We start from the raw sequence: 21,182 nt of genomic DNA, 5'->3' as shown, positions 1-21,182 counted from the left end.
TTTTAATTTTGACCTGGGGGAGGTCAGGCATGATACTGTTGCTGTATCGCCCCGCTGAACTGAGTTGTGTTCTTAAATGGTGTATTGAGCCAGGCGATGTTGTTCTGTGCACTCACTTAAGGTGAGAAATGGTCTTTAAGTAGACCGAGGATTCTGTATCCTAAGAGAACGCTCTTTTCTCCTATAAGCAAGGCCGTAATGCTATGTTGGCTTTTAAGCGGAATATTGATGTTTTGTTTTACAATGGAGTTTTTGGTGGCCTGGTGGTTTTTCTTCTGTTGCTGATTTTTATTTTTTAACAATAAACTTTTTATTTATTTTATTACATTTTTGTTTGTTGAAATTTTAACTAAAAATACATTTACAATAATTAAAAAATAAATAGATCTTTTATATTTTAATTGTCTACTTTATTATTTGATCTCTTTAACATCTGTCAAACGCTTTCATTATTTAATTAAAAAATGCGAAAACTTAAAGATATAAAAAGTAGTTTATGTTAAAACCAACAAATAAAAAAACAAAATTTTTATTAAAAATTGCCGATATATCTTTGAACAATATTATATTTTATTAGATGTCTAAAAACAAATTTAATTAAATATTGTTTATTTATTGGGTATGAAATTCCGAAAATAAAACCCTTTTATTGTGTGCACAAAGTAATCCATTTATTTAGAAATAATTAATATAATATATTTTGTAATGTTAATGTAATATTACAGATAATTTACATTTTAAATTAATCTTGTTAAAAGTCAATTTACTATAAATTCAATGATTAATATTTACTTGACATCAAGATTGTCCTTCTTGTCTGTAAAATTACATTTATGCTATATTCTTATTTAAATAAAATGAAAAATAAATTAAAATAGTGTCTAATAACAGGTTATAATTATTATTTTAATGTATTTTAAGAGGCTTCGTTGTAATTTAATTTATTTTTGTATAAATACATTTTCATCCCCACCCTTATGCAAAAATTACTGTGTTTTATAACTAAATGGTCTTTAGAATCAGTTGAAGAGCTATCAAGGTATTACGATAAATTAGAAGCAGAATTTGTATCAGATTGTGACTTTCAAAAGGTTCTTGGCTCGGATGATGGCAGTAGAGCTGATGATTTTGTGAAGGCTAATGAAATTCGTGAAAAGAGTTATAAAAACTGTTTGTTACCTAAGGATCATTCAGATTATAAACCTCATGATACAAGACTCGTTGAATATTGTAAGTATACTAATCATACATTTATGTATTCGCCGTTAACTTTACTTCGTACTTTAACCATGGTATCTGATGATTTAGCTCTTAATGTCAGTTTAAAAAACTTTTTTGAATCTCAACGAGAAGATTATGAAACATTGGTGATAAAGTTACGAAGACTTTTTGACAGAATATTTGAAAAATACCAGCCGGGATTCGTAACTAATTATGTGGCATTTGTAAATGAAAGAAAAGGATTTACCTCGGAGTCATGTGAAATCTTAACGGAAAAGCACGCTGCAAAGGTTAAGTGTGTTGACTTTTATATGAAAGAAGATGCGCATCGAATAGTTAATGAAGTTTCTGAGGAACTAACGGGAGAAGCTTTTTTTACAGATACAGATCATCAATTTTTAGATAGAGGAATTGGTTTTATTAATACTGTTGTTATTAACGCACGTTGGGTTAACGAGTTTGACGAAAAAGATTCGATAACTAAGGAGTTTAGGTTGCCATACAGGAGAGTGTACATGGAAAAAATGCGGCAAAGTGGACCATTTAAAGTGTATCGGGATAAAGATGTAGAAGTTTTGGAGATGGAAATGATGATGGGTAGAAAACTGTGTTCCTTTTTGATAATACAGCCTTTGGAGCTTGAAAAGCAGTTAATTAAAACGCTACAGAATTTTGATAAAATAATAAGAAAGGCTTTCAAATACTTTAAAGCTAATAGACATGAAACGATAGATGTAGAGATACCTAGATTGAAGATTACTACAGTTGGTAATAATGATTGTATTACAGACTATTTAAATCCTGAAACAGAGATGTTACGTTCGTATACAACAGGTAAAGAAGCAATAGTTAGAAAGATGTATCGTTTTAGGCACAAAGTGACATTAGATTTAAATGAAAAAGGTATTGGAACTGAAGAGGGACAAGCGTCACCAGAACGCTCTAGAATTAGAAATTTATCGGAAGATAAATTTAATTGTAATAAACCAAGTATATGGTGTATTGTTGATAGGGATGGATCTGATAAGGGCGATTATGAGGATCCTTTAGTGTTGTTAGTGGTGAAGTTTGTTGGTCCTCATTAAATTTTTTTTTTAAAATATAACTTTAATTTAAAAATTCTCTTTATTTAGTATTTCATTAGAAATAGTATGACTTTAGTTTTAAAAGACTTATAGATTCTATTAAAGACAATATATCTTTAATTTAAAAATAACCATCTTTTTTCTTGAATCAATATTTCATATTAAAAGCTTATATTATCATTTTTATAAATTATTAGATGTTATAAGTTCTAATTTATAAAAAGCAATACTAAAAATAGTTCATAAAACAGCAACATCCAAATTTCAAGTCTTTTCACGTACAATTCAGTGTTAATTTCGTTTTGATCTATTTTTATTTGATCTTTAATAATTAGGCAATGTATATCTGAAGAGTTAATATCATATTTAATGTAAGGCAATTTTTTTAATTTTGAAACAGGGCTATTTTGTGGTCGTGGTGACGAGACGTTAATCTCAGATAAATATATTTTATTCTCTAAAGATTCTGTATCTAACTTTTTTATACTTTCTGTATCGCATACACTTTCGTTTTCAAATTTGTCCATTTTTTTATTCGATTTGTCATTTTCAAAAAAAGTATCTCCTTTTTCGTAAAAGTTGATAAAATTATTTAAATAATCTAAATCGACTATCTCTGTTTGATGTAAACTTAAATCTTCTTTGTTTTCTAATTGATTTATATTTTCTGATATTTTGTTGATAGGTTTATTTATAATTTCATTTTCATTTAACTTACACTTTCTCTTTTTTATATTAGACTTAAACGCAAACATATAGGGTTATATTAATTTTTTAAAAACATCTAAAACCGCTTAAGTTGTTTTGTTTAATGTTTACTCCTTTTTTATTATTTCTGTAATTTAAGTGTGACAGTAAAACATTGTTTAATAAAAAGTTTATTAATTTAAAAATTATTTATAATGTTTAATTGATGTTACTTAAAGAGGAAATGACATGTGCATAAAAGATTAGTCTTTTACATAACTAAGAGGGTTTTAAAAAAAGTTTAAATGTATATCCAAAAAGAGAATCTTTACATTACAGTATTAAAGATTTAACTTTAGTGTAATATTTTAATAGTAGTGTGAACAACTTTAGATAGGATTTCTTTTGTGCTGTTAAATCATACACATTATTTTTAAAGTAAATTTTTATTTTCATTTATCATTTACTAAAATTAATTAATTAAATAAACGTTTTTGTGCTGTAAAATCATACACATTATTTTTAAGTAAATTTTTCTTTTGATTTTCATTTATCATTTACTAAAATTAATTAATTAAACTTTAAAAATCAAAAAGATACAAAAAATAAATTATTAAACGTTTATTTATACAAATATATGTATAAAATAGCAAAATGTATTTATGTTATAAATATTATTATATTATTTACTTAAAGACAATGCCTCCCATTTATTTTTCAATAACGCAAAATCAAATGTTCTTGTAATGCATACAGTTGTTTCAACTTTAAAAGGCTTCTTGTGTTTATTATTAACAGGCAATTCAGTATCTTTCTGTTTACTAAGTGACTCAAAAAAATTAATCTTGTCTTTAAATGATAGCTTTAAGTCTTCGTTATTACCAGTGCAATTTTTAAAGATAAGTGGTTTTTCTTTTTTTACATTTGTAAATGGGCTAATACACTGTCCATTAGGTTGAATAAGTATTGTGGGTGTACGTTTAGTTCTTCTTTGAATTTTTATTATATTTTGTATCATTATGGGGGCTGGTATTTTTAATTTATTAAATTGTAAAACATTACATTTGTATCAAATTTAACAAATTAAATTTGTTATAAATTTAAACCGAACAATTTTGAGATGACTTTATTTTATCTAAATATTAATTTGCACGCTGAAATATAGTTTAAATAAAATATTAATATGCTTGCTAAAACATAATTCAACTTAAATATCTACTACAAATACAAAAAGAAGTTAATCTTGGTTGTATTCTTTACAAACACAATTTAAAGTAATATTGTTTTTTAATAAAATTATTTAATTTACTTCTTTACCTTTAATTTACAACCAAACACGCCATATAAAAATACACAAAGAAATATAACATTAATCCAAAACATAAAATTGGGATTACCTATACCAATTGAATGTACAAGAAAATATACATGTCTCCATATCACATATAAGATACAATATACAAATAAAAATCTACTTTTGATAATGTAAATTAAATAATTCTTAAATGTACTTTGTTTAAATATTAAAATAAATTTGTACATATGAGATTTTTGATAGTTTGTTGGTTTTTTAAGTTTGTTTAATTTTAAAAAATATTTAAATTTCAAAATAGCATAAATGTATCCAATATTTAAGATATTAAAAACAAGGAAAGAATTTTCATAAAAAATATGCAAAAAATTAAACCAAGTTATTCCAAATGATGGCAAATGGCATGTCCTATATATTTTATCATATTCTTTACATTCAATTTTAAAACTTAGGAGATAATACAAAAAAGCTAAAAAAGATTTTTGTTTTATGAAATATTTTGCATCTTGTTCTGCATTAAAATTGACATCAATACCATACCAAAAATTTACAACAGGATAATAAAAAATTGAAATGTAAGGCAAAAATTCTTCAAAACAGCAGTCATAATCAATCAAACACAAAATAAAATTTTCTAGGCTAGAAGAATCAGAAGGAATTAAAAGTGATATGAATAAATATTTGTACGATTTTAAATACAAAGCAGTTAAAATGTCACAAGAAATGTATAAAACTGACTTTGAAATCATGTAACAAGGGCAAAACTATATTAGTAGATTTATAAAAATTATTGTTAATAATTGTAATATGAATTTATATAAACATAGAAATAATTTGACTTTAAGTATAGGTATGATTACTTACAATATCTACTACTTCTTTAGTAGTACCTAATTATTGATCGATCAATCTCTTTTTGCTGTTCATTTTTTTGCATATCAACTTAAATCTATATAAACGTATTTAAGTGAGTTGTTGTTATTGAAAGAAGAATTGTGATAAGAAAACATGGGTTTATTTAAAATATAAATATATATTTATCCTTGTTAAATATCTATTCATATATTCACATTGAGATACTTGGCATGTTATTGTACTCCTAACAGATGTAAACATATATACTATAAAATATTGTTTTAAATAGATTAACTTATCAATTCTAGATATAATAAAAAGAAATCATATTCTTAAAATAATATATGGAGATTTAAAAAAGATAAATTAATTTTATGGTATACCTTGGCAGCTATAATTAATGATAAGATTCTCTTTAAAATATTTTAGAAAGATATACATTTGAAAATTATTAAGCAGATACAAAATACATAAAATTAATTTAATTCGTATCTTTTAAGTATATTATACAAAAAAAGTAGATCGTTTTCATCTTCTTTTTGTATCATTTTCCTAGATTCCTCGACAAACATCTTTTTTTCAACTTGATACTTTTCAAAATAAGAGAAAATCCATTTTTTAATGTATTCAGATACACCCTTTTTATTAAAAAAAGATTGAACTTCTTTTTCATTAGTATTTTCTTCATTCAATTTTGCAGTGAAGTACGTCAACTTATACTCGTCAAGATCGTTAGAAGTTTTATTCGTCTTTTCAGGAAAAAAGTTCAAATAATCATCATTCATTTGATAAATAAGACCTATAAGGTTGGTAAGTTGTTCAAGATAATAGGGACAGTCTCTATCTCCTAATATATAACCACAAGCCAATGGCATATAAACTGAATAAGATGAAGTTTTCAATTCACAAATGGTTTTGTACATTTTAAATGTATATTCATCTCTTTCCTTATGTTTCGTATCAATAGCCTGTCCTAAACAAGTATCATAAAAGCATTTATCAATAATTTTTCGTAGTTTATTACTATTATTTTTTAGTGTTTTTAGTAGTTTATGAATCAAACTAATTAAAAACCTCGAATCCCTGAGTGCTTTCATCTTTCTTGATAAGTGAAAACAAGGTTTATTTCTTCTAATTAAAGAATTATCAACAATATCATCACTTAAGATAAAAGAAGCATGAAATAACTCCATACAAAAACCTACTAAAAATTTATCTTCTTCTAGTACACACAATTTACTGTTATTGGTTACATGTGATAGAATATCAAATCTGACATTCTTACCACCAGATATGTTATAATTAATCATCTCAAAAATTTTACTTAGGCTGTAGCCTTCACAGATAAGAGAAATCTTTTCAACAATAAATGGGGAAATTTCGTGTGCAGTCATAAAAAAGGGTCAAAAAAACGTAATTTAATTAGAAGTCAAATTTTTAATTATTAAAATAAAACAGCGTTCTGTTTTATTTTTTTAAAACTACTCTCTGAGGTGGCAAACAATATTCAATTTCAAGAACTTGCAAAGACCTATTCAGGAATGAAAGAAAGTTGGTTTTTCTTTTTAGATATAATTCGTAATTTTGACTGTTCGTTTTATATTGCATATATACTTTCATATGTAGCTTATTACTATTCTCTATAGATTCGTAATTTACCATACAATAATCAGTGAAATCTTCTTTGTGTTTCTTTAAAAAGGCTTCAATAGTACTTTTAAGACTAAGTAATTTGCTCTGGTCTGTTCTAGCATTAATCTGTATTTTATGTGAATCTGCTATAATTCCACTTCTTCTTATATTCGTTATTAATTTAGTACTTAATAGTGAATTAGGAACATAAACACATGTACCATTCCATCTTTGAAAAACAGTAGAAAATACATTCAATTCAGAAACTACTAAATTTTCAATGCAATTATCTAAACTTACAAATATTCTATCACCAATATCATATGGATGTATAATAAATAAAAAAATAAGGCTGTTTATAGCATTAGAAGAGAAAGAATTAGAAATTATCTGTGTACCAAATATGGCAGAAATTACACCTGCAGTAGAAGCAAGTTCTTTAGATACTTTTATATACAACATTAGAATGGCTATAATAATTATAAGAAATTTCATAAAAACACATACACGATCCAAGGCAGCACTCATTTGCTCCAGATTTTTACTAAGAATATATTTCTCTTTATCTACCCTTTTAATAATTTTATAAAAGCCTTTACCATCTAACCTGTATTTTGATGGAAGATCTAGAATCTTTATAAACTTATCCACTAGTAATGATTTACCTTCTGTATTTTGTGTATTGTAATTTCTATCCAATTCATTTTTATCTGCATTCTCACTATTTATATACTGATTAAGCATTCTACTAATATCTCCAACATAAGTTATTTTATAATTAGTCAAGGCTCTAAAATGCAAGCTATTTGCCTTTTTAAATGCAAATTCTTTATATTTTTCTTTTTTACGACTTTTCTCTGAAATTTTATAACTTTTTTGGAATTCTTTAAAAAGTAGTCTCCTTTTAAATATGTCCATTTCTTTATCTAATACAAAGGTCTTTATAAGGTAATGAATCTTTTTAGGTTTATTCTTTCTACGAAACATATTTAAAAATACTTCTTCTACTATGCATCTCCTAATTCTATCAATATAAATACTATAATTAAAATTTACACCAATACTCTGTGACCAAAGTTTAAGCCCCGCAAATAAAAAAATAGATACTAAAAGAATATTTAAAATATCTCCAATGTAAATTTCTACTCCTTGATTGTGTTGTATACAGTAGTTTGATTTATTTAATAAAAAGTAAAAAATATACACTAAACAAACACATGCTAAAGAAATGTGTTCAGATAATTCACATATGTAAAAGAATGGTGTAGACATAAGTATAAAACTTAATACTAAAAAAGCAACAGAGGATACAAATAAGTTTAAAAAAATCAGACCAAGTTTTACGCTATACAAAGTGCCTTCCTTTTCTTTAACTTCAATATCAGTTTTCCAGAAAATAATGCCGAAAATTAGAAAGAGAAATGTGCATAAAAATATAATGTAGTATTTAAGTGTAAGATTATCTTCGGCTTTAAGTTTAAGTCTTAAAACTGTAGATTTAAAATCTTTCTCTTCAGCATCGTAGTCAAAATCATCAGAAATTTCTGATTCTTCCATTGTTTGTTGATACGAGCTTACTTCTTCTATTTCATCTAAATCTTCAGATTCCTCAAAGTCATAATTTGGCATAAAGGGACATTAAAAAAATGTTTAAATAGGGGAAAATGTTAAAGAGAAATTGATAATTTTAATGTTTGACTTTTATTAATGGTGATGTTATTTAATGTCATATTAATAAATAAATATTACCTAGATTGGGTGTGTTCTTTAAAAATTATTGTATAATGCATAGAAATTATTTGTAATATTTTATTTATTTTTTTACTATAGAAAAGTAAAATTTAACAGATTTTATATTCGTATAATTTATTTGGCAGTTGAGTTTATTAGCTAGAAGCAATTTTTTATACAAGTTATTTACATTAAATAGATATTCTTGTTTGATTATTTCTCTATGAGCAAATTAATATCAAATCCTTTTACTTGAAAAAATAATAATATGATTTTTTAATAAGAAAATTATATGTCATTTTTAAGTTAACTTCTTAATATTTAAACATTACTGTACACAATAACTAAAAACGTTTATTTTATTTGGCAGATATTAGATTTACCATCTTTTAAAAATACCTTATACACATTGTCTGCATTTTCATACATTCCATTTTTCAAACTTATAATAATAAATTGACTACTGCAAAACTCTTTCTTAATTATCTCTCCAATATTTTGAGTATAGCTTAAATCAAGAGCAGAGTCTATTTCATCAAAAATATAAAAAGGAGCGGGGCGATAAGTCAATATAGAAAATATTATACATAATGCCACTAAACTTCTTTGTCCACCACTTAATTCGGCAAGAGATTCTTTCCAGTTGCCTATCTTTACTTTTAATTCGTAATCAATTGCTCCTACTTTGTCAATTTTTACGTTAGAATCCTGGAAAAAGTACCGCAAAAAAATACCGATTTTTTCATTTAAATGTCTAAATGCCTTCTCATTCTCTTTAACTCCTAATAAATCAAAGCTTGATATACTACTTAATATTGCATGTTTATCACTTTCAAGTTGTTTAATTTTATCCTTTAGTGATTGAATTAACAGTTCATTTTTCTCTAATAAATCAAAATTTGAAGGATCCATTCTTACAGTCCTTTTTGCTGCACATTTTTCTAAAATAGCATTAAGTTCAGAAAGTCGATCTAACTTTTTTTTATGTTCTTCGTCAGATATTTCACACTGTAGAAATTTAAAGACATCTTCATTTATTTCTAATGATTTAAAAATCCTATAATCCTCTTCATCCGTAAATAATTGAACCGAAGAGTTATTGCTTACTGCGTTGTTATGTTGCTCTACTAGCGTCGTCAACATATCTTCGATCTCAGAAGAAATTTTAAATATTCTATTTTTTACTTTTGATGTTGATCGAATTAAATACTTCTGTTTAGGCTCTAATCCTTCAACTTGCCGTTCACTTAATCTTTTATTACTAGTTTTGATTTCTAATTCTCCAAGTTTATCCTGTAATTTCAATATTTTATTTACAGAGTCTTCGTGTAGATCCTCATTTTCTTTTTGTTTTTTTTCTAAATTACTAATCTCAATTAATATTTTGTTTTTTTTATCTTCTATTTCTTTTTCTATATTTTCTTCTTGTATCGCATCAATTATATTTTTACGCACTTCAGATAAATCTTTTCTTACATCTACTGTATTGTTCTTTAAATCTGTAATTGTCTTAATTTTAACTGATACATGATTCAAATCTTCTAAAATTTTCTCTTTTTCGGCACATTTATTTTTATTAACTTTTAATTGTTCATATTCTTCCTTTAATTTGTCAAAGGTTTGTATATTTTGCTCTTCCTTTTTAATTTCATTTAATAAGCTTAAAATTTCTAATCTGCTGATAATTTCGTTTTTATAAATTACTTTTCCTCCTGTTAGTGTACCTTTTGGATCATAAACACTTCCATCTAACGTTATGCACATAACTTTATATTTATAGCATATTTTTTTAGCAATATCTTTGTTTTCAAAGACAAAGAATCCATTAAAAACATGTTCCATTGCTTTTTTTAATTTTACATCAAATTTAAGTAAATCTATCATGTGCAGACCATCTGCTTCTTTAATTGAATCAATAACATTTTTACTTACAATTTTTGACCTAATCTTGTTAAGCGGGATAACACTAATTCTACGATCTGAACAATTTAACAATTCAGAGCCTATATTTTCATCTTCAACAATAATGTGCTTAGATTTGGCACCCATAACTGTATAAATCGCTTCTTTATATTTTTCATCAAAAATTGTAAAATTTTCATCAATAGTTCCATAGATACCTGTTTTTATAGGATAATTAATCTTTGTCTTTAGATAATTTAATCGTGTTTTTTTATTATTAAATTCTTCTAAATTAACTCTTAACTTTTCAATATTATTTAACTTATTATCAATGTCTTGTAAATTCAAATTTTTGTAACTCTGACATTTATATTCCAATTTTGTTTTTAAAATTTTTAAATTTTCTAGCTCTTCAAGTATTTCAAAATCTTTACCTCCAATCCCTACTTCGTTCTTAAAACTTTTTTGTAAAAAGGCCTCTTTCGCCTTAAGTTCTTGAAGATTTAAATTTTTTTTTGGTATTTTCAGCTTGTTTAATTGTTCTTTTAACTTATTGATTTTGTTTAAAAAATTATTTTTTTTGATTTCATCTAATTTAAACTTTTCTTCGTCTAAAAGTTCTTTAATTACAATTGCATTATCTTCAGAATCAAATTCCTGTAATTCTGCAATTTTTGATTCTAAATGCATAAGTTGCTTCTTTTCTGTGACAAAAGTCTCAATTAAATTCTTTAAAATATTAATATTTTTTGAGACTTCGTTCACTAATAAGTCTTTTTTGATTTCTTGTTGTTCATTTATAGCATCTTTTTTGAGTTGATCCAAATTTTTTTGTTCAAGATATGCTTCTCTTTCTTCTCTCAAACGAGAATAAAATGGAGAAATTCTTTTCTGTAAAATATCTCTAACTTCGATCAATTTAGATTCTTTTTTTTCTAAAACCAACAATGCTTTTTCTTTTTCTTTTACGTATGATCTAGTACCTGCTGTCTCTTCAATTAAATTTCCAATTTCTTTACTTTTCATATTTAGTACTTTTGTAATGTGTCCCTGCATAATAATAAAAAAAAATTCCCCCTTTTCAGCATTTATATTCATACTTGCACATAATTTATTAATTGTCGTTGCTGAACATACATGATTATTAATATAAAATTTTGTTTTCCCTAAGCTATCAATTGATCTTGATATAACAATCTCATTAAAATCTTTGTATCCCACTGGACTTTTTGATTTATCTGTATTTGATAAAATTAAAGTTACTTTACAATCACTTCGATGAACATTAATTAGTTCTTTTAAAGAATTTGCTCTTAATAATTTACGACTTTCTAACCCTAAAGCAAAAATAATTCCATCAATAATGTTACTTTTTCCTGATCCATTTAATCCGGTAATTGCATTATAAGATTTAGTCAAATTTCTAATAACTGTTTTATTTTCATAAATTTTAAATCCGTCCAATATTATGTCCTTAATATACATGGGCTTTTTAAAACATAATTTTTATGCACCTTTAATTTTATTTATTTAAATAGTTAATTTGCATAAACAGTTTAAGTTGAAAATATTTTTGCCCATGGAAAATATTTTTAAAAATGATATTAAAGAAGGAAATAAAATAATACTACATTTATCAGAAATTTTTAAGTCTCCTATTAAACAAACTGCAATATCACAGATAATTTTTCAACATACCTATCCTACATTTTTTAAAAGGGAAAGTCACTCTCTTATATCGTTGGCTAGTTTTTTTATTTCTGGTAAAATAACAGAAAATATTGTAAAACTTAATGTACTCTTAGATAATTTTAAGAAATCTTTTAGTATAAATTTTCCAGTTGAAAAAGTAATATTTATTGAAAGCCGTGTGGTAGAAATGTGCCAATTTAATTTTGATATTGTTCCTATACATTTATACATTCAGAGTATTTGTAAAGATCTTGAATTAGATTCTACTTATAAATTAGAACTTGCTTTTAATGTCCATAATGACAATAGGGTAAATTACATTAATTATATTAATGGAATATTTGATCCAGAAATTGTTGCGCTTTCAACATTTAAAGATGAAGAAATTGACATTTTTGAAGTTGTATATTACAAAAGTATCGATAGAAATATGGTGAGTGAAATAAGAAAATTGTTGTTTAAGGGTGTTGAATTTAATTAAACCTTTTGATATTTTATACAAATAAAATGTTATTTATGCATTAAATATTTTAAATAAACTTTTTTAATTTTTTAATATAACTTTATTTTGTTTGTTTAAGACTAAACAAACAAATTAATAAAAACTAATAAAGCAATTTTCACTAAAGAATTATCAATAAATATCTTTACAAGGTATTTTTTTTACTAAATTAATTTAACTTAATTATTACAACAAACAAATAAAACTATAAAAGAAAAAAAAAATTCTTGGGGTATGAAATTACATAAGTTTGCTCTAGTTTCAACACTAATTTCACTTATTGCTTGTACTACGAATATTACAAGAGGCAATTGCATACAAGATTTGTATCAGATTAAAGTTCAAACACAATTTGAAAATGGACCTTTTGGACCACTTACACCTATTGGAGAGCATACAAAGGGATTTTGCATCAATTTTTTCCCTGATGAAGATCTTATTGTAATTGTTTATGAAGCATCAGATAATGGCATTAGACCTGGTGCTAGATTAGTAATTGAATCTAACGACAACCAATTTCCTTCTTTAATGTCTTTAGTAGCACCCAATGAAATTAAAAATAATGTTGCTATAATTGAAACAGTTGATCCACTTACAGGATTTGTTAATTTTAGCATTCAAATTTTCATTCCTGGATCGGCTACAGATGGAAAAATATACATTAGATTCCTTTCAACAGTTGACATTATTAAGACTGGAAGCACAACCTCCAATGAATATACCCTTTCTAGTGAGTATTTTGTAAAAAACAATACTGATATAACTGTTAACGGTTATCCATTACGACCAGTGTGTACACCATGCAATACTGAAATTTGGTTTCATCAAGTTGTAAGATACCTAAATTGCGTCTTCCGTAAAATAGGATTGTCAATACATGAACTTAAGGGATTAGCAAGGGCTTACAAAAGTGAACTTGTCAGAAAAAATGAATTATGCTGTGCTATTGTTAATAGAGCTTGTTGTGCACTTAAAAGAAAATGTAGAAAAGAATCCGAATCTTGTGAATCTTATGAATCATGCGAATCTTACGAATCATGTGAATCTGAATATAAATGTAAAGTGGAAAAAGAAAAAGTATGCGAACCACCAGTTTGTGCTATAACCCCTAAAGTTGTTTATAAAGCTGCAGCCATTTGCGCTGTTTTCAATATATTTTCCAAAGTTAATTTTGCCGACGAAAATTTCAATCAAGCAGTCGATTTTGTTCTCGACCTGTCAGTAGGCTTAAAAATAGATTTAGTTAATGGAATTTGTAACAATCTTATCAACGGATGCAATTATGATGATAGCTATATTAACGAATGTAATGCTTACTGCCAAGAATTAGATATTCCTGAATTTGGATGCGATCAATTGAAATCCTGCTATGGAGGTCGAATTCCAGATCAAGATTGTGATTATATAAAAGCATTCTTTAATTTAGATTTAAGTGTATCTGGTAGAATTTCTAAATGCGACAAAACTCCAGTATTAAAGAAATGTAAAAAGATGCCATTAAAAAAACCAAAGAAAACAAAAAAAATTACCAAAGATGATTCATCTTCATCGGATGATGCACACGAAGAGAAAAAGAGTAGTGGAATGGGACGTGTAGCCATTGCTGTTGGTATTGTAGCAGTTGTTATTGTATGCGCTGTAGGAGTTTCATATCTCATTTGAAATTAAATGTATAGTCTAAAAGTAAAACTTTTTATAAATTTTTAAAAAACATCAAATTAATTAAACTGCTATTTAATACTAAAAAATTAATTAAATTTTACAAAAGTGTACAGAATACTAAAAATATACAAATGTAAATACAAACCAATCTAAGAATAATTTCGTATTTAAATCCATCAAAAATGGCACTTCTTACAATTATAAAAGGATCAATAAAATTACATATTTTATAGTACACTGAGTCTTTGTAATTTAAAGAATAAAAAAAGTTTCTTGTAACAATGTAAGACATTGTTATTACTTTTGATTTTGTATGTCTAAATAAATTAAATAAAGGTATAATAAATATAGCATTTAAAGATATAGCACAAATATACTTTAAATTAATTACAAAAGAAAATATAATAAGAGGCAAAGCCGAAGAAAATAAACTTATTAAAATTAAGTAAAAATAATAAGTACTTGAATTATATGACTTATATAGATATTCCCTTACAAATGCATAATCTTCATTTATATGAAATACAGAGCTATACAAAATCAACGTATAGGCTATTGATGTAGTAACATAGCATAAAAATGGATTAAATTTTACAAAATATTCGTTATTAGCTTTTATATAAATTTCTGTAACAGAAATATTTCCAGTATCTATTAAATATTTAAAAATCATTATTATAATAAAAAAATCGAGAATGTAACAAATTTTATGAAATCTTTTTCTACTCTTGAAAATAAAAGCAGTAATTGAAATACCTTTTATGGTTAAAAAATAATAAAAAATCCAATAAATTACCATAAGAAGTAACATATGTAGTGAATACCAATGTTTATAAATTACAATCAACAAAGTAATATTTCCAATATTGGCATAATAAAATCTGATTTTATTCCAATTTTGTTTGCGATGCAATTTAGAGTTAATTAAAATTACAACTTTACAAACATCTGGTACAAGAAATGTATAATATTTTATGATTTTTTTACAAATTTTATGCTTAAAAATAATAAATTTTGTAACATTATCAACATCTGTATATTGAATATTATTTACAAGAGAAGATGTATCACTTACTGATAATGAATTATTATCAGTAAAAATATCATAATTTATTTTATTACCTCCTCTAACATTAAATTTACTAATATATGTTTTATATATAAAAGTATTCAATTTTAGATAATTTTCAGCATTAATCTTTTTATCTTTTCCAATAATAAAAGAAAATATACTATTATCTTTTATTAGCAAATAACTGTCAAAATTATCAACATTAAGTAACTCTCCCTCAACAAAAATGACTGCTTCATTTAAAATAGCATATTTTTGTAGTAACTTTAAATAAAAATATTTGTTTCTGTATGGATCAGGATTTAGAGAAAAGTATAACACACTAGAACATGAACATATGCCTATAGCTATTTCTAAAATATTAAAAATAGATGGACTTAGTTCATTAATACTTAGATACCTAAATTTATGCAATCTGAAATCCTTGATTACTTGTTCCGCCAAATCTTTATTTACAAAATACAAAATATCTTCAATATTGTCTTTTGCATTTAGAAGTGTGTATGGACACAATAGAAAAATAAATCTATTTTTTTTTATGTTCACTCCTTTAAAAAATACCTTCATGTCAAAATCAAGTCCATGTATATATTTTGATACAGAATTAGAAAAGATAGATATAAGACATTCTCTTAATTTATTATGCCTTCCTACAACAGAACAGACACCTTTTACTTCGAAATGCTGGTTAAAACAAATTATTTCATCTTCTATGCGCATGGATAAATTTTGGATTCTTAACATGGCCTCACATTTAAAAAATAATAAATTTTATCAAGTGCCGTTTTAACTGTTAATAATATTTTTTTAAAATATTTATCATAAATACATCTTGTGTTAAATTTAAATAAAACATTTGGTGAAAATTTCATTTTTATCAAAAATACGAAATTAACAAGTTTTTACATAAAAAGTTTAGATATTACATTGATGTATAGATTGAGTTATAAAGTTATTCTGGGATAATAATTTTCTTATATTTTTTATTAATAAATTGTATTAAACACTTTTTAAAATGACTATGGAGAAGAGTCACTAATTTAGAAGAGAAGTTTAGAGAAAATAAACCGGTAAAGTAGTAACTATAGAAAGTACAGACATGGACTAGCATGCATAAGAAAAGCGATAAAAATCAACAGTTACTTTTATCATGAAAATATATTATTTACTAAAAGATGCTTTAGAAATTTTATTAAAACGCTGTAGGCAGTTAGCATATAAAATATTAATTTTTTAGCAAAAAAGACGTCAACTTTTTAATGTATTTATTATTGTGATATAAATATAATGTTGGACTAGACATAGTAAAAATAAATTTATTGTCATCTAAGAAATTTTCTTCGGCATTAAATCTAAAAATTAATAATAGGTGTTTTGAATGCGACAGTCGAATTTATAAAATTGTCTTGTTTAGAGTAAATAATAAGATTCTAGAAAGCTCTCATTATTAAAAGTGCAAAGTTAAATTTAAAAGACATAACATTTAAATACTTTAATTTACCTAAAAAAATATAATTAATTTATTTATTTGTTGTTTTTGTCGATAATCTTTTTAATTAATTTATTTGTAGAAACTAATGGAAGCTTTTCTTTATCTGAAAACCAATTAAGTGGCCACATAGCTTTAAATATCGATTCATTTGCATTGTCTGCAGATATTACATTTTTAGCATCTTTAATTAATCTGTTTTTTAGTGCTTCAGGTGTAAATCCTGCTAATCCTAAATATAAAGCCATAACACCAGCAACATGAGGACATGCCATTGATGTCCCCGATACAACTCTCCATCTCCTATCATTCCACGCACTAAGAATATTTACACCTGGTGCATATAAATCTACACAATTACCGAAATTACTGAAATCTGCTGTTTTGTCGTGCATATCAGTCGCACCAATCGTCACTGCATGTTTAGACGATCCAGGAGAGTAAGAACATGCATTCTGTTGGTCGTTACCTGCTGCAACAGCAAAGTGTATTCCTAAAGATGCCGCATAATCAAGAGCGAAATTCAGTGCTACGGATTTTGTACCTCCTACACTCATATTTACAACTGTTTTTGGTTGTAAATTTGATTCATTTATAAACTCTTCGAGATTCTTCTCCAAGTTTGGCGTACGTTTCTTTCCTAAATATTTGGCTGATGCAATGTCATACAGCAGTTCTCTTTTCTTTTCGTGTTCATTGATAACATAGTCAATTCCTTTTAATATTTTTGAAATCATTCCTACACCATTAGCATCTAATACTTTTACGGCGACTATATTCGCTTTTTTACTTATACCATATTTAAATCCACCGATTACACCCGCCACATGAGTTCCATGTCCATTATCATCAGTGTCTAACGAACCACCGACAAAGTTTGCGCCCCATCGTGCCCTTCCCTGAAAATCCGGGTGTAAGACATTTATTCCCGTATCAATTACAAACACCTCCACATCTTTACCTGCATCTTCAGGATAAATGTATTGCCTTGATTTGACATATGATTTTCCTAAAACCCTACTTAATCCCCAAGGTGCTCGTTCTTGCAGGGCTAATGGTATTGTTGATTCTTTTCTCTCGTGGTGTAAATTTCCTGCATCTAAAAATATATCCATTACTTTATAATTTGCTATTTTTACCACGCTGTCCTTCTCTATGACAGCTATTTCTTCTTCTTTTTCTAGTTTTTTTATTGTTTCTTCATCCATTTCACCATAGAATCCATTTAAAAATTCATGTTTTATTTTTGACTTAGAAGATAGAAGTTTCTTAGTCTTAATAAGATTATTTTCGCGGTTTAATATCCTTTGCAGATTGTTAAGATTTGTTCTGTCCTCGAATAATACAATGTAATCTTCTAAGCAGTAAATTATTGCACAAAGATATAAAATTTTCATCTGTTATCTATGCATTTTTAAAATTTATTAAATAACTGAAACATTTTGTTTATTAAATGGTTCAAATATGATTTATGTAAAAAATATTGATTTTATATTTATTAAAAAGTTAATTTAAATTAAAAAGTAGTTATTTAATATATTTTTTCATTTTAAAACAGTTATAAACAATAATCTTGATTTCACATTTTTTTGAAAAGCTAATTTAAATTAAAAAGCGTTTATAAATATATATAATTTTTTTTTCATTTTAAAACAGTTAAAACAATAATCTTGATTTATATTTTATTGAAAAGTTAATTTAAATTAAAAAGTAGTTATTAAGCATACGCAACTCTTTTCATTTTAAAACAGTTAAAACAATAATCTTGATTTATATTTTATTGTATATATTTTTTTCAATTTAAAATTGTTATAAATAATAATTTATTTTTTGAATAAAAAAGTGTACGTGAATCTAAAACTGTTATATTTTTAAAAAAGTAACATTGTTATATATTTTGAAAAAATAAAACTACTATATATATCAAATAATAATTAATATCATATTCAAAAATCCATCCTGCTTGAAATTTTTTAATTTTTATTCTTCACTAAAAATTTCTACATAAAAAGTTAAAATTGACATTTTTTTTATTTTTTTCATGAAATTTCATGAGGTTGTCATTGGTAATAAAATCTGTTGGGACTGGACATGGGTTTAATATTTATAAAATATTAAAAGATACTTTTCAAACATATAATTCCAATAGAGAGATGTTTTTCATCTTATAAATCACACTTCATACAAAACCTAATTCAAAAAAGTCTTTGATAATTTTTTATAGATGACTCCTTTTTATCTTTACTGTTATAAATTTCTTTTTAATATTGTTATTGCTTCTTTCCACTCTACGCACCCTTTTTACTAGTTTTTTATATTTTTAAAAATTTTAAAAAATCTTAATTTATAAAAATTAATTAAAAATGTTATATTTTACCACAGTCCGTAAAAATATTCTTAAAAATTAATTATTTATAAAAAATTTTTGTTTTAAATAATTTTTTTTTTTAAAAATTTTAATTTTTAACAAGCAGTAAAAAATTAAAGTTATATTAGACATATTTTTTAAATTTATAACTTAAAATTACAACCGTTTTTTAACAGAAACAATAATATATATTGTAGTTAGATTATTTTTTAATAAAACAATTTGTTAGTAATATTAATAGTTGTGATGTGTATGTAACTAAAAAAATTTGTGTGTTTTTAGAAAAATCTAACATACGTATGTTTCTCCATAAGAATTACTAAATACAAAAAGTAAATTTTTTATATAAAATATTTTATTTAAAGGTTAAATTTGTTATGAGTTTTTATGTTATCAAAATATGATTTCAACGTGGGTAAATTTCTGTCTAAGATTCTCTTCCTTTCTAGCTTCCTCAATTGTCAGATCTGCTCCTCGGCTGAACTCCATCGAGACACTTTCAAGAGTTTTTTTAGAGCGACCGATTGAATATAAGCTTCAATTTGATCAGAGATTGCAAGCTCCTTCCTGTATTTTGCATGGTATTTTGTAACGATACCATCCCATGTCAATACATATGGAATTATTCTTGTTTTGCATTCATGAATCAAACCAAGTTCATTAACCAATACGTCGTACTTTCTTAACTTCTTAGATTCTACCTGTTGTAGATTGTCAATCGAAGTAACACCAATTTCAACAATTAATATTTCTTTACTCTTTTTATCAATAACGACAATGTCTGGCTTATTGTATTTTATCTTCACGTCTATCTTTATGGTAGTATCTATTCTTATTTTTACATATTTATTGGCCACTATTTGTTGGACTGAATGACTTCTTAGTTTCTTTCCTGAATCTTCTATCTTATATTTCTTACACAGCAGCATGTGTATACACTTGACTACCTCATTATGTCTTCTCATATAGTCATGTCCTAGCATCTTTTCGCATTTTGTAGCCATATGATCTACTGTTTTTCTCCTTGAATTGCAGTTTTATATAAAAAAAAATCATATAGTTTTATTTCGATGGCATATAATTATACTTCTTTGTTGAATGATAGTGTACAAATGTATATTTTTAAATAAGCATTGCTTTTTACCCTAAAACATGATAAAAAATCTTTAAGGACATTTTCCTCATCTATATATATTAAAAGTTTGAATCCGAACATTTTTTTATTTTTTATATCATCCATCATTTTTTAACCCTTCTTTTTAAAAAATTTGTAAAATTCTTTGTACTTTTTATTAAGAACGAGTAGCATAAGTGTAGGCTTTATTTCTCTAAGCACAGAAATGTTTTTGTGCATTTTCCCTCGCTTTTATTTGTTAAAATAAAATAATTTTATACAGGGTGTCTATAGCAAATTTTAATTTATCATAAAAAGGACAATTTGTAATTAAAAACAATAAGTATACGCGTAAAGGCACATCATATTTATTAAAAAGAAAGAACACACAATATATTTGTGATAATTTCGTTTTCAACGGAATAGCGTAATCTAGTCTTTATCTAAATTTTGAATACCAAGACATCCCCCAATACTTGGCCCTCTATTTTATTTTTAAAATTTCTTAAGTCTTTAATATCTTTTTTCTTCTTGTTTTTTTCACCCTTCTTTGCAGATGTATTGATGGGCTCCTCTCCCTTAATACATCTGCCAAAAGGACTTTCCCTGGTTCGTGGTGTTGGGATGCTCTCTGTAGCAGTCCTCATTGGGTATACTATCGGCGCCTAGTACTGAAGCCATCAATGTGTTGTTTCCTTCTATAGATGTATTTTATTAAAAAACTGCCATAGATACTATCGGTCACCACCTTTTTGCACATTGGTAGACAAAAAGTTTCTTTTTATGCTTTTTTTCTTTGTTTATCTTTAGGCCATTCGTTTAATATAAAAAACACTTTATTTTTGACATATAAGCTAA

The 21,182-nt window shown here is 25.5% G+C and overlaps 15 protein-coding genes across 15 annotated transcripts; 4 read left to right on the top strand and 11 right to left on the bottom strand.

The window, feature by feature from the left end:
• AAJ76_1000193188 (hypothetical protein) lies at positions 1 to 125 on the top strand (the record flags this gene model as incomplete). The annotated part of the gene is made up of 1 exon (XM_024473628.1): positions 1 to 125. A coding segment is annotated over one exon (125 nt), but the record flags the coding sequence as incomplete, so codon positions are not given.
• Positions 126 to 977: 852 nt separating this feature from the next.
• AAJ76_1000192213 (hypothetical protein) lies at positions 978 to 2,306 on the top strand (the record flags this gene model as incomplete). Its single annotated transcript, XM_024473627.1, has 1 exon — positions 978 to 2,306. One exon carries the CDS (start codon positions 978 to 980, stop codon positions 2,304 to 2,306), a length of 1,329 nt encoding a protein of 442 aa, XP_024332475.1.
• A 209-nt stretch (positions 2,307 to 2,515) lies between these two features.
• On the bottom strand, positions 2,516 to 3,061 carry AAJ76_1000190130 (hypothetical protein; the record flags this gene model as incomplete). The annotated part of the gene is made up of 1 exon (XM_024473625.1): positions 2,516 to 3,061. The coding sequence occupies one exon, from the start codon at positions 3,059 to 3,061 to the stop codon at positions 2,516 to 2,518; it is 546 nt and encodes a 181-aa protein (XP_024332474.1).
• A 614-nt stretch (positions 3,062 to 3,675) lies between these two features.
• On the bottom strand, positions 3,676 to 4,011 carry AAJ76_1000189180 (hypothetical protein; the record flags this gene model as incomplete). The annotated part of the gene is made up of 1 exon (XM_024473624.1): positions 3,676 to 4,011. The coding sequence occupies one exon, from the start codon at positions 4,009 to 4,011 to the stop codon at positions 3,676 to 3,678; it is 336 nt and encodes a 111-aa protein (XP_024332473.1).
• A 287-nt stretch (positions 4,012 to 4,298) lies between these two features.
• Positions 4,299 to 5,054, bottom strand: AAJ76_1000188137 (hypothetical protein; the record flags this gene model as incomplete). Its single annotated transcript, XM_024473623.1, has 1 exon — positions 4,299 to 5,054. One exon carries the CDS (start codon positions 5,052 to 5,054, stop codon positions 4,299 to 4,301), a length of 756 nt encoding a protein of 251 aa, XP_024332472.1.
• A 582-nt stretch (positions 5,055 to 5,636) lies between these two features.
• AAJ76_1000186637 (farnesyl pyrophosphate synthetase) lies at positions 5,637 to 6,554 on the bottom strand (the record flags this gene model as incomplete). Its single annotated transcript, XM_024473622.1, has 1 exon — positions 5,637 to 6,554. The coding sequence occupies one exon, from the start codon at positions 6,552 to 6,554 to the stop codon at positions 5,637 to 5,639; it is 918 nt and encodes a 305-aa protein (XP_024332471.1).
• Positions 6,555 to 6,627: 73 nt separating this feature from the next.
• AAJ76_1000184770 (small-conductance mechanosensitive channel protein) lies at positions 6,628 to 8,421 on the bottom strand (the record flags this gene model as incomplete). Its single annotated transcript, XM_024473621.1, has 1 exon — positions 6,628 to 8,421. The coding sequence occupies one exon, from the start codon at positions 8,419 to 8,421 to the stop codon at positions 6,628 to 6,630; it is 1,794 nt and encodes a 597-aa protein (XP_024332470.1).
• A 456-nt stretch (positions 8,422 to 8,877) lies between these two features.
• AAJ76_1000181281 (chromosome segregation protein) lies at positions 8,878 to 11,910 on the bottom strand (the record flags this gene model as incomplete). The annotated part of the gene is made up of 1 exon (XM_024473619.1): positions 8,878 to 11,910. The coding sequence occupies one exon, from the start codon at positions 11,908 to 11,910 to the stop codon at positions 8,878 to 8,880; it is 3,033 nt and encodes a 1,010-aa protein (XP_024332469.1).
• Positions 11,911 to 12,004: 94 nt separating this feature from the next.
• AAJ76_1000181186 (cyclin k) lies at positions 12,005 to 12,598 on the top strand (the record flags this gene model as incomplete). Its single annotated transcript, XM_024473618.1, has 1 exon — positions 12,005 to 12,598. The coding sequence occupies one exon, from the start codon at positions 12,005 to 12,007 to the stop codon at positions 12,596 to 12,598; it is 594 nt and encodes a 197-aa protein (XP_024332468.1).
• A 255-nt stretch (positions 12,599 to 12,853) lies between these two features.
• Positions 12,854 to 14,281, top strand: AAJ76_1000180337 (hypothetical protein; the record flags this gene model as incomplete). Its single annotated transcript, XM_024473617.1, has 1 exon — positions 12,854 to 14,281. The coding sequence occupies one exon, from the start codon at positions 12,854 to 12,856 to the stop codon at positions 14,279 to 14,281; it is 1,428 nt and encodes a 475-aa protein (XP_024332467.1).
• A 97-nt stretch (positions 14,282 to 14,378) lies between these two features.
• On the bottom strand, positions 14,379 to 16,097 carry AAJ76_1000177094 (hypothetical protein; the record flags this gene model as incomplete). The annotated part of the gene is made up of 1 exon (XM_024473615.1): positions 14,379 to 16,097. The coding sequence occupies one exon, from the start codon at positions 16,095 to 16,097 to the stop codon at positions 14,379 to 14,381; it is 1,719 nt and encodes a 572-aa protein (XP_024332466.1).
• Positions 16,098 to 16,877: 780 nt separating this feature from the next.
• Positions 16,878 to 18,239, bottom strand: AAJ76_1000174952 (subtilisin-like serine protease precursor; the record flags this gene model as incomplete). Its single annotated transcript, XM_024473614.1, has 1 exon — positions 16,878 to 18,239. One exon carries the CDS (start codon positions 18,237 to 18,239, stop codon positions 16,878 to 16,880), a length of 1,362 nt encoding a protein of 453 aa, XP_024332465.1.
• A 1,432-nt stretch (positions 18,240 to 19,671) lies between these two features.
• On the bottom strand, positions 19,672 to 20,214 carry AAJ76_1000172977 (reverse transcriptase; the record flags this gene model as incomplete). Its single annotated transcript, XM_024476702.1, has 1 exon — positions 19,672 to 20,214. One exon carries the CDS (start codon positions 20,212 to 20,214, stop codon positions 19,672 to 19,674), a length of 543 nt encoding a protein of 180 aa, XP_024332464.1.
• A 77-nt stretch (positions 20,215 to 20,291) lies between these two features.
• Positions 20,292 to 20,453, bottom strand: AAJ76_1000172738 (hypothetical protein; the record flags this gene model as incomplete). Its single annotated transcript, XM_024473613.1, has 1 exon — positions 20,292 to 20,453. The coding sequence occupies one exon, from the start codon at positions 20,451 to 20,453 to the stop codon at positions 20,292 to 20,294; it is 162 nt and encodes a 53-aa protein (XP_024332463.1).
• Positions 20,454 to 20,767: 314 nt separating this feature from the next.
• AAJ76_1000172220 (hypothetical protein) lies at positions 20,768 to 20,971 on the bottom strand (the record flags this gene model as incomplete). Its single annotated transcript, XM_024473612.1, has 1 exon — positions 20,768 to 20,971. The coding sequence occupies one exon, from the start codon at positions 20,969 to 20,971 to the stop codon at positions 20,768 to 20,770; it is 204 nt and encodes a 67-aa protein (XP_024332462.1).
• Positions 20,972 to 21,182: the final 211 nt, after the last annotated feature.

This window comes from Vairimorpha ceranae, assembly GCF_000988165.1.
Source record: "Vairimorpha ceranae strain PA08 1199 chromosome Unknown NODE_1, whole genome shotgun sequence".
NCBI lineage: Eukaryota > Fungi > Microsporidia > Nosematidae > Vairimorpha > Vairimorpha ceranae.
Note: the sequence above shows the minus strand (reverse complement) of the source record. Positions and strands in the feature narration are given on the sequence as shown.